At 36.6% G+C, this 12,159-nt stretch overlaps 1 protein-coding gene across 2 annotated transcripts; it reads right to left on the bottom strand.

The window, feature by feature from the left end:
• Positions 1–2,380: 2,380 nt before the first annotated feature.
• 6tox (antimicrobial protein 6Tox) lies at positions 2,381–6,918 on the bottom strand. 2 transcript variants are annotated; one of them, XM_028323202.1, is made up of 8 exons: positions 6,787–6,918; positions 5,336–5,512; positions 4,959–5,036; positions 4,796–4,864; positions 4,310–4,453; positions 3,719–3,943; positions 3,293–3,526; positions 2,381–2,839 (listed from the first exon to the last, which is right to left on the bottom strand). In XM_028323202.1, the coding sequence occupies exons 1-8, from the start codon at positions 6,863–6,865 to the stop codon at positions 2,715–2,717; spliced, it is 1,131 nt and encodes a 376-aa protein (XP_028179003.1). In that variant the 5' UTR covers positions 6,866–6,918; the 3' UTR covers positions 2,381–2,714. The 2 variants fall into 2 exon arrangements, with proteins under 2 accessions (XP_028179003.1, XP_028179005.1); XM_028323204.1 differs by having other exon boundaries at positions 5,336–5,494.
• Positions 6,919–12,159: the final 5,241 nt, after the last annotated feature.

The raw sequence follows: 12,159 nt of genomic DNA, 5'->3' as shown, positions 1-12,159 counted from the left end.
TTCAGGAGTCGTTTAGTTTGTCTCATGAAATTGTGTATGATTAGTTGATTACGATTAGCCTTTTGATGACAATGGCGATTACAAATGTTACGGGCTTGTCGTCTAATATCCTGTCGTTCATGAGTATAATGCAGTCTACATACTACGACATGAGTCGTCGACCTTTTGACATGTTATCAAAAGTCAAGAAAGTACAAGTCGTCGACTTGATTCGTTTGAAATAAAGCCGCCGACACCAAGTCGCCTGGCTATCGGCGGTTTTGGTGTGTAGAGTCATTTATAGAGGGTGGGACCATAACATAACTTTAATGATGCACTTATCTACGTTTTCTGTTCACATTCTGACTATTCTGATGTCGAACCACCAGTAATCCTGTATAGATAATTAGCGAAACATTAATGAAGAACCTTTATCTGTAAGTAATGAAGGTGTACATTTCCCTGTATTGTGCCAGTGCCGGCGGTAACTCATCGCTTTATTTACACAAATGGTAGATTACACAGGGGAGCTGCGCCGCACAAACGCTTTTCCGATACAGCCGCTAGAATGAAAGCCTTTATGGCTCGTAAATAGAAATTATAGAGCAACCTGGGCGCGGGTCATTTTCACAGACGCCCGTCGCCCGCCTAATATTGTTGTGGCTTCAATGAGGATCAGTACTGTTGTAGAAAATTCAATAAAACTAGTATCTACGTTAATCTTTAAGACATAAGAAAGATATATCTTTNACACTTTATTTGAATAAATCGCCAAATATACCACCGCGGAGACCCCAATCGCGTCTCTGCGTTCCATTAAATCGTATGAGCATATGGATTTTTCGAGTTATTTTTCACAATTTCTGTTTTTAAAAATTACCTATCGATAGCTTACTTTATTCTGATGAATAAATGTCATTACAAGTTTTTCTCTAAAACTGATAGTTTGGCTAGAAAAAAATATTTTCTATCCACGCAGTACGCCGGCAGCGTTCAGATCGGATATAGTGACGTCATCGTCCCCGCGCCGGGCGGTCAGTGAACTTTTTTAGTAATTTGGCCATAACTTCGTCAATTTTTGTCGTAGAACAAAAATTTTTGGACTGTGTATTAAGGATTTCTTAGCCCTATAAATCTGCATTCACAGCTAAAACTCGAAATGATCCTCATTATGTATTTACCTTTACTCTGTTTTACTGAAAAAGTTTATTTATTAAATATAGTCTAAAGTTCTAAACTAGAGTGACGAATGTTCCACTGATAGAAATACCAGCAGTATTCTTTTGAAAATTACGATGAGGCGCATTGTATGTAGTGATGTAACAATATCGCAGAATGGTGTTTCGGAGTCACGTATAGGCCGTTGTGGACTATAGCAGTCACCATAGATGTTTGACATCGGCGACATGGCTCATGTAACGACCGCTTCAGAGCATTAACCGAGCCCGCCGGGTTTTAACGTGCAATGGAATGTACCTACTTGTGTTAAGTCGTGTATCCTAGTGTGGGACGTTACCCGACAAGCAAACGACTTACAGCTGTGGTTGGCAGCGATGCAAAAGGCATACTTAGCCGAGGTTTGCTTTTCTGCGCCGTTTAGTCGTGGATAGAGTCAATGGTCACGACGTTCTTAAATTAAATTGCAACGTTTTTTTTTTTAATTTTCTTTATCTTTCCTACGCTTAAACTGTAGTCATAAATTGCAGTGTGTAAAGTTTAAGCTNTTAAACTTAAAATAAGTTAGTTACGTTAAAAAAACAGTGCCCACCTACTATTCAAAACACTAATTTAGAAGTAGCCCAAAGCCAAAGGTTTTTCAAGAGCGAGTGCCAAATTGAATGTAAACCATGAAATTATCTTTCTGATACTTGTGGCAAGAATAATTATTTCAATACAAGTCGACCGCAATCAAAGAGCGGCGAGTCCCAGAAGCGTCGGGAAGGTAAGAGGGGCTCGAGTTCCTGCCTACTCACAATTAACTTGAAGGGTCGGGGCCGATTGTTATCTGCGAAGGTGCCCGGCAGATCAAAGATTAAAATACAAGTTGGACACTTGATTGCGTACGAATTGTGCGGATTTTGATGAGCGTGGAGATCTTCTAAGATGGGAAAGAATTCTGTTTAAGGTTATTGCCCATATTGCAACGCAAGCTTGTTTAGATAAAATATCTTGGGTATTGGGTATATTAAAAACAAAAACTGGATAAAAGTACAAAAAATATATTTGGAGGAATCTCCATTAGCGTACATTAACTCTAATTTAAAACTAATGTAACAAATATTTAATAAGGATATTGTAATAAATTCGTAATGTTTGCAATTTATGTGCATAATACTGTTAAACTTTACAATGTAGAAACAAATATGATATGCAAGTGAATTAATTTTAGGTATTGGTATGCTTAAATAATACATAATTTTGTAAAAGTTAAACATTTGGTGTGTGGAATTGCATATTAAAAATGTTTAATTATTACACGATAATCTTTAAAAAAATTTCGCAAATAAAGGCAAAGGCCATATAAACCATCACACGACTGCAGCTATGTGATTACTGTGTCATCCTAAAACTAATTTTCACATTACCTTTGGGTTTTCCAAAAGTTCAACTAAAGTTATCAGACTTAGCCGATTCCTATACTGGAACCTCATAGACTCTTTGCTTACGTACGAGTAAAGTGACAATAATGGCAGTTTTCATGAAGTAATTATGTTAAAGTTAGGGTTCCACTAGAATCAATTGAAGCAGATGCAACGCCCATTGCGGCACATGGCTCCGCGGAACCCGAGGCGCCGGCATAAGTTGAAGCAGGGGACGATGTTGCAAGCCCGAGCACCGGTCTCGACTTCCAGCTCGTCATCTGAAATATTAATTTTACATTTAGGCTAAAATTATTTTTTTAATACAAGAGAACTAATAAGTTTGTCAATAGGCCTAGAGTAGTCTTAAAATAACGAGAAGTAACTTCTAAGATAGATACTTATTAACTATCATATTCTAACTTATTTACTTGGGTTGATGTAACTGTAAGTCAATCATAGAGGAAGATAGAAAACAATAACTCAAGTTACAAGCCACGATCACGATGGAAACTTCCAGTTTCGATATTAGCTGACTTGGTATCGATAACACACCAAAATTGTGTGAGGTAGTTCTTGTTTCTTTTTTGACTGAACCTTCTCAAAGCCAAAAGCTTTTTTTGGGGATTGTCCCGCTGAAGGGCGTAGAGCGCCACTCATAAAAACTGACTTAAATCATAGCATAGTGCAATGACAGTGACATCCGCGGATTAGATAATTCAAGATTAACTTACCAAACTTCTGGAACGGCACTGGTACAGCCGAGCGCATTATATTAGCGAGGTTTATGTCGCACTTGCAGCGTCCGTTGACACACACGCCGCCAGTGAATCCCATGCGGCGGCAGTTTTTATCACACCAACGCAAGTCACAGTCGCCCGCCTTCACTTGACCAACTTCAGAATCTGCTTGCTCATCACCAACTAGACCACTCGTGGGGCTAACAAGGTTATCCTCGATAGAGTTTTCTGAAACAAATCAGATAACAACTGCAAAAAGATGAAAATAAGACATATTCTGAGCTAATCTAGCCCTGAAGGAAAAAATATAGAAGTAAATTTAGATACTTTAACGTCATCATCATTTCTGCTACTGCTGAAGAAATCATACGTTTAGTAGGTCATCATGTGATGAGTGAGTTAAAATTTAGTATAATTTACCAAGTACGCCAGCCGAACGTCCATTGTCACATTTGCAGCGTCCGTTAGCGCAGACACCGCCAGCGAATCCAAATCGACGACAAATTTGTTCACACCAGCGTAGGTTACAGCTGGCCCACTTCGTCTCAATTTCTATGTGATCATCTACAACGGAAGCACTCATGGCGACAATGTCGTTATCTTTGGAAGAGTCAGCTGCCGAAGATTTGCTCACCGTAAAAATACCTGAAGCAAGAGATTTATTGATAAATAACAACGAACATTAACATACATAAGTTAGCAATTTCAAGCAAAGAAATGTAAGTTCTTATTCTTACTAGTCTAGTCAATGAATGCTTTAACTATGGTGTAGAGGGAAATGCGTGGAATACAATTTCTGACTTCGGGATTTTATTTAGACTAGTTAGGAGGTGAACATATCAAAAGTCTCCGCCTTTAGCCCTTGAGCCGGGAGGGGAGAGGGGTTTGAAGGTACCATTTTTTGTTTTTTCATTCTCTAGCGTGAGTAGTTTGTTGTTGACCAGACGTTTGTTTATAGGCACAAGTCTAGATTATAAAGACGTTAATATATCGCGGTTAATGTAGGCATACCTTCATCCAAAGATCTTCGCTTCCGGGAGCGGCACTGGCAGTAGGTGCCGATGCACACGCCGCGCGCGTGGCCGAGCTTCTTGCAGTGGTTGTTACACTCCCATGCCCCACAGCTTCTGCGCACCCGAACATGTTCAGCCGCATCTAGTAGAAGCAGATTTTCTTTACCAACAAATTATAATAGGTTTGATTTCTTAATTTCAAAGTTTTAGCTGTGTATTTGATATTAATTTCTTAACCAAAATCTTCAAATTCAAATTTTTTAATGCATATTAAGGCTGAGTTGCACCATCTTACTTAAACTTTAACAAACGTCAAAAATCTGTAAATCTCCATACAAAAAGCACCGGTTATCGTCAAAGTTACGGTCAAAGTTAGGTGGTGCAACTCAGCCTAAGTGTTTATATGGGTCTTTCTTAATCTTAACAATTGAACTTAACTTAATAACCCGTTAATGGGTATTGCAATATTAGTGGTGAGACTTACCTACACTCTCCTCATCACTTGGCAAGGATATGTCTCTTCCAACTTTAGCTGCGCCATCATCAATAGGTTCTGCGTAAGCATAAATAATAAAATCAATATGAAGCTTTGAAGTAGACGTATGGAAAGACATTTCAAAGTTTTTTCACATATTTTAATGACGTACCATCTACCAAATCTGAAGAAGGCGCGGCTTCGGCGGCTTCAAAAGTTTTTGCTTCAATGTTACGCGCAACAGCATCATCTAAAAATGATCATTTTTTATATTTGTTACAATTTAGTCATAAATACCTAACTAGGTATTAAGTTATGGATATTTTTTGAACTATAACAAGTTTCAAGAAACTTAAATCTCTATGATTATTTTGTAAAACTTTAAATAAACAATGATAAACATGTACAATCATGGCATAATTAATGGCACAGGTGTCTCTATTACTTTATCTAGCATGAGTAGTTTGTCTAAGACCAGACATCTCAAGAAGTTTTAAAAACAGGCCTAGATCATAATAATGATGTTGAAATATCACGGCTGATGCATACCTTCATCCAACGATCTTCGCTTGCGGAAGCGGCACTGGCAGTAGCTGCCGATGCAGACGCCGCGGGCGTGGCCGAGCTTTTGGCAGAAGCTGTTGCAGCCGGAGTAACTGCAGCCGGTGCTGCGAGCCGAACGCGACACATCCACGAGGCTGGACGCATCTAGCGAAGGAAATAACTCTAAATAAAAATTATACAGGGTGAATTTGCTATCAGTGTCCAAATTTTTGGGAGCAACTCAAAATCAGTAACTTAATCGATTTACGTAAAGAAAACATTTTTTTTTCATATTTAATTTTAAAATTGGCACAAATACAAATATTTTTTTACAAACACAGATTGGCACACGTGGATAAGTTACTTCGTTCATAGAAAAATACGTACACACAAGTAACTGCAAAGCTTAATAGACATAATGATGTGCAAAAATAAGCATTAACCTTTGAAACTTAAGATATGGGCGCGCAAATTAGATTTTCAATATTTTTTTTTGCCAAAAATTCCACATTTGAAAATAATTAAGATATTGTTAAATTGTTCTATAGAGCTTATTACAAAAAAATGGATACCCATTAAAAATCACCCTGTATGTCGTCCAGGAATGTAACTGGGGCCTCTGCTTTCAAATAGATTAGACTACTTTGTTATACATAATTATAAGGTGTTATAATTAAAAATAAGAACGGGTGAAACGATCAGCATGCATGGCCATCGTTGTCCTAGAGAACACAAAGAACTAAAAAAAATACCGTATACTCATATTTAATTTAAAAAATCTAGGCTGACCGAAAATGTATTATTATGAAGGCCAAAACCAGTTTAGACAAAAAACACGCGCCGCTATTTTCATTGGGCAATGAATTTTTTACTGGTTCGGAAGCAAACGAGGTAATCGCTAGACAGTCTGGCACTCGGCTTTGATAAATCAATAATTTAAACCTGATTCAGCTTGATTATTACGAGTAGAAACAGGTTTCATAACAGGGGTTAACCTCTGATGAACCTAGGTATTGATAAATAACACCTACACCATACATTAAATTATGGACATAGATACTATAGGTATAGTCAATGAAGCATGTTAGTATGATAAATATTCATAAGATAGTAACTCTATTATCAACCTGTCAATCAGTGCAAAAAAAAAAACAAAACATTCGAAAACAGACAGAAACATAAAATAAATACAAATGAGTTAACAAAGTTTGAAATTCTATAAGATGTGAAGTTATTTTTATCATTTGACTAATTACTTGAGGATTGCATATAAATAAACAAATAATAGTGAAAGGAGATTTAAAAGAATAAAAGAAAAAATATTAATAAAATACTCAAACATTAGATTGTATCTTAAAAACATGCTTGTTTTTTTCGGCAGCCTCTGAGATATTACCAAAATCAAAATTTAGTGTACTTTCTAGGCCTCTAGGGCATCGTTTGAGCTAATTCCTTACCTTCGTCCCCGAGGATGCTCGGACCTGACGCCTTCGCCAAGTAAAGGCAGGTTGCAACAATTAAAAGTTTGCACCACATGATTCGTGTGTAAATGATTCCCAACTGATGCCACACAGGATTGCCTCAGGCTTTTATACAGCTGAAGTCGACGGGACTTCACCCGGTGCAAAGGATGATTCAGAGCGCGGGCTTTTGTATCTAGCCCGCATGCCAGGGCTGCCATTTCTGTCGAAGTATGAAATCGAAACAGGAAAATAAGAAAATGCTTTATTTATGATTGTGAGAAAATGCTACTTAATCTTAATGTGTCATAATAATATTAGATGCAACTTGGTACTTTCGAAAAAATACGAATTTTTTTTACTTATTAAAAAAAATCTCGATTTGTCGATTTTATTATTAAGATCAACCCAAGAAAACCTTTATAATTTAGGGGAGAATTATTTCATTTCTCAATTAGTATTAACTGATTACTCTTTCGGAAGTATTAATAAACTAGCTGTGCCCGCGACTTCGTACGCGTGAAAATCGTTTGAATACAGTTTTTGCAACATTTTTCATTGATGCTCTGCTCTTATTGGTCGTAGCGTGCCGGCACAGTAATAATAGCCTTCCTTGATACATGGGATATCCAATACAAAAACAATATTTGTTCTCGAGATAAGCAAAATGTAAATTAGGTATTGTACTACTAACATACTTCTAAGAACATTGCTATTAACTCTACTAACATAGTCTCTAAGATCAAATTGTTACTAACCAAATAATGGACTGCTTTGTCTGAAAATAAATGTTTTATTTTGTTTTCATTTATTGTATGTAGAATAGAAAGAAGAATAGAAGTTTTTTTTTAAAATTAGGATGAACGCGAGTTACAATATTTCAACCCTAATAATTATTTTTCAATTAAGGACTCATACCTGTTTACTAGTTATTATTTGATAAGTGATAAAAAGTATGTACTCGTATGTTATATGAATCAATAATTTTCCTGTGAAATTTTCGCAATGTTGTTTAAAATAGATTACAAACAACAACTTGAAAACAAGTGGTTTGGCAATCAGATCAAACCCCGACATTTGCGATTCCCGGCTATAATATTCATAATAAAATATTATTAAGATTGTCCTCTAGCAAAAACAATGGGAGGTATCCTATGTTTAGAGTTGGACTCTTTCGACCATGGTTCGATTCGCAAAGAAGTACCTACATAAAGTTAAAAACATATAGAACGTAGGTCTGAAACTATCCCAAAAATAGCCGTCGCCAGTCAAAAAAAAGGATTAGGTTATTTGTAATTAATAAGTTTTGCATTCCCTAAGTACACCACACTTGTTTACCACTAGTAAATATTAGTAATATTAACGTGTAGGTAACTAATGTATTTTGTGGCAATAAAATATGTTCTATATATTTCGCGATGTTATTTACCTTGTCATTATCTCAAATTATAAATATAACAAAAACTTGAAATCAAGTAGATTAGCAGTGTAAATATGTGTTCCCGTTAACTTTTTACATGAGATAGTACTTATCTAGTGATATGCAATATGCGTTTGACGGCATGCAGTCCTTTGGAGTTGATTAGGTACTGATTCACAGTTAACTAAGTGTAGGCGCACACTGGGCGACACGCGACAGCGATAGCTCGGCGACTAGACACTTATTCTAGACGAAGACAAGTGCACGAAGCTTCGAACAAAATATATTGAAACTAGCGGCCGCCCGCGACTTCGTACGCGTGGATCTCGTTTTACCCCCTTCAACAAATTCCCCTTCAAAAACTTCACCCAGTTTCGTAAAATCCTTTCTTAGCGAATGCCTACGTCATAATAATATCTACCTGCAAGCCAAATTTCAGCCCGATCCGTCCAGTGGTTTGGGCTGTGCGTTGATAGATCACTATGCGAGTCAGTCAGTCACCTTTGAGATATATTTATTTAGATTGTCGGCCGCAGTTGCTGAGCTGTCGCTGTCGCGTGTCGCCCAGTTTGCTCCTACACTCAGCAACTCGGCAAGCGTAGTGTAGGACGCCCTACAGCTAGGTACGAAAAGTCACAAGCTGGATGCAACAAGCGTTCAAGGTAGAATGGCGAGTAAGTATTTTGGTAGGCCTATGTCCAGCAGTAGACGCTATAATGATGAAAGTTTTATGAATCCAGAACTGACAACATTCTTATTCATCACGTGAAGTAGGCTGTTCCACTAATGCAGCGTTAACATTATCTTTGTCAGTTAATTAATAAATCGTAGCAGTACTTAATTACTTTACGTACTTTTATGTCTAAATTAACAAACATACTTGGTCAAAATTTGTAGTTAAATGCTGAATTAGGTAAATTAGTTTTTCTCTTCCTTTCCTTTTCCAATAATATTTTGATGTGTAAGAATTTAATTTCATGGATTTTCTTTTCAATTTTGATTTGTACAGGTGTTAGCTCCGTAAAATCCAATGAATCGACCACACTGAGCGATCGTTAACACGGGATTTTCCGGGGTCTGCAACAATGATTCAAGCGTTAACTCAGAAAAATTGGCGAGTTAATTTATAAGGCTGATAATTTCCGCATCTCTCATCTGTTTCTTACGACTCACACGAGGGAGCGCTGGTGCCAATCGCTGCGTTTTAATTGTTTGTTATATTTAATCCACTCGACGATTGTTAAATCGCCGATATCGTGGTCAGCTCTACCTAAATATTGACAGAACGTTAAATATTTGCGTGCGGTTAAATAAACTCAGTGTTTAAACTTTGAAAATATAGTGAGTGAAAAATCCACGCGGTGAAAAACAATGCGTTTTAATTTCTTTTGTGTGTTCTTGTTTATCGCAGTGCTGATGCAGATTGGCGTTCAAGGTAAATGAGATTGGTAGTTATTTTACATTTATTTTGGCTTACCTGTATAAAAAGCAGTGATAAGTTACAAACAACGTTTGTATCTCTAAAATTACTTTATCGGCCTAGTTTATAGCATAATTAATAACGTACATACGATAACTTAATCTAACATTAATGTGCTCTACCTAGTTGAAAGAAAGATGTAGCTATGTAAATTTTAATCTTACCAATTGTTCAACTGAATGTAACCACCATTTTCAGTTTTCAGCACTTTACTTCTGAGTTGATTATTTTCATATTAACAATAGAGTGAAATATTTATTACATAAAATATTCAAATATGAGGTACCTAAGTATTATTTATTGACTTTCTTACTTTTGGTCTTTGCAGTTGTTTCTATAGATCAGCGTTGAGTTTTAAACCATAGTCAAATGTCAAAACCTAGTGTTGTTTTTTGTTTGATATGTAACTAGGTAGGTACATTACAAATTAGACGATAAGAATTTGCAATTTTAATTCATTGCTTTCCTAGTGTCTACTTATATTACGGTATAAAAGTAAGTTGAGTCAATATTTTATTACGCAGACAGATACTCATTTATGTATTTAATGGACATGATTTCTTCCCGTATGTAAGTAGGTATAATATTATTATCGCACTGCAATATCGGGGGTCAGCTTCGAAGCTATTTATAGAGATATGTACGGAGCTATTTACGAGTGTAAGATAGATAGGATCTACATATTATATCCATTAATGAATAATAATAATCAATAATAAATATCCTTGGACATTTTACACTGCGCCTCTAGTCCCAAATTAAGCCAAGCTTGTACTATGGGTACTAGACAACGGATATAAACATACTTGAATACTTTTTTTTGTAAATACATACATATGACATAACACTCAGACCCGTCACAGAAATTAAAATTTATCATTTCAATTTCTGCCCGGCCGGAAATCGAACCCGGGACCTCTCGGCATAGTGGTCCGTTCTGAACCACTACACCAAACGGCCGACAAAAAAACTACTCTCATATAGGCGCTTATGCATCATGCGAAATTTCCGTTCCTTATTTATCTCTTATTTTGAATGGAAATGTTCAAAGAAAACACAAACGACTCTAACAGGAGGTGCGTAACGTGTGGCAAACTAAAAACAAACTTAGTTTTTTCTATAGATGTCAGAGCAATTAGTTTTAAATATTAACTATCATGCAATTATTTATATTTAATTATTCAATCGAGTTGTGGTTTATCCGCAAACGCCGCGATACCGCATCATTACAAGTAATATTGCGATGATAGCACAGCAATACATTTTTCGTAGAGTCGCTCTTATTACAACCATATAAGGCACCGATGTGCCTTATATGGTTGTAATAAGAGCGACTCTATCTCTATCATAGAACGATTTCTATGATAACAAAGTATGCAGCCGGCTCAGCAGTTGGAAAGTGCCGTTAGGTCTGATCGTACGCGGGGATCTCCCAGGCCCGATACTTACGCTTTAACATGCACTCCAGTGACCTCAGAGTAAATACTAACTACTTCTCATTAGAAGGGAAACATTATCCTTAAAGTTTTAATTATAAAACGATAATGGAACGTAATTGTGATTGTTTTTAACAACAATCAAGGTTTGCGATGGAACCGTCGAAGATTCGGAATTAATATTTACAATTACACGTAAGATTTTATAATATTGTTCAAAAGTGTGTCTTACGTGTGATCTGTCGTGAGAATTTTCATCATTCACACATCAATCAAACGAAAATATTTTAAAGTTATTAATAATTTATTGACTTATACGCTTCACACTTTGCTCTCCGCTCTATATTGGCACAGATAATATAAGATATTGGTATTATAATCACTAATCAGCTCATAATTCAGCAAAATGTTTCTTATTCACTTGATTTTGTCGCTCAAAAATAAATCACAGTCAAAAATTAACTCAGTTTTCAGGACTACATTGAAGAGAGGACTACTTACTCAACCTTCACTGGTTGGATTTACCATTGCCAAATCTTAGATCCTGGTTATACAGGAGTTGCAGTGGTGGGAAAGAGAGGTGGGATTAGTCCCGAAAGAATGAAGTGTTTCTTTTAATGTTGGGTGTAGCAGTGGTAGGGTTAATATTGGGACGTGTAAAAGCGCTTTTTTAAAGCCTATTTGCAAAAATAAATGAATTTTGAATTTTGAATTTTAATTTTAATGAAGTTGTGTTTTAGAATTACTTAATAGAGCCAAAGCAAACGATTCGTTGCGGTAAAGGTTTCGCCGTATCGCACGTCCTAGCGACGTCGCACTAGGCTGCTTGTGTGTCCGCCATAGATATTTATTTCGATGTAAATAAGACGACGCAGTTAGTTAACTGTTGGTTCGTTCGTTCGTTTCAGCCGAAAGACGTCTACTGCTGGACAAAGGCCACCCCCAAGGTTTTCCACAAAGACCGGTCCTGCGCCGCCCGCGACCTTCACCAGATCGTCGGTCCACCTAGTGGGAGGCTTACCCATATTACATAT

The sequence above is a fragment of the Ostrinia furnacalis genome, unplaced genomic scaffold, assembly GCF_004193835.3.
Source record: "Ostrinia furnacalis isolate ACB-3 unplaced genomic scaffold, ASM419383v2 OfSCF0626, whole genome shotgun sequence".
NCBI lineage: Eukaryota > Metazoa > Arthropoda > Insecta > Lepidoptera > Crambidae > Ostrinia > Ostrinia furnacalis.
The sequence above is the reverse complement of the archived record's forward strand: the minus strand, read 5'-3'. Positions and strand labels throughout refer to the sequence as shown.

Coding starts and splice junctions, on each gene's coding strand:
- 6tox (XM_028323202.1), bottom strand. CDS start 6,865: ATGTGGTGCAAACTTTTAATTGTTGCAACCTGCCTTTACTTGGCGAAG. Junction 3,527..3,718: donor ACGTTCGGCTGGCGTACTTG/GTAAATTATACT, acceptor GATTTGTTTCAG/AAAACTCTATCGAGGATAAC. Junction 2,840..3,292: donor AGTGCCGTTCCAGAAGTTTG/GTAAGTTAATCT, acceptor TTAATATTTCAG/ATGACGAGCTGGAAGTCGAG.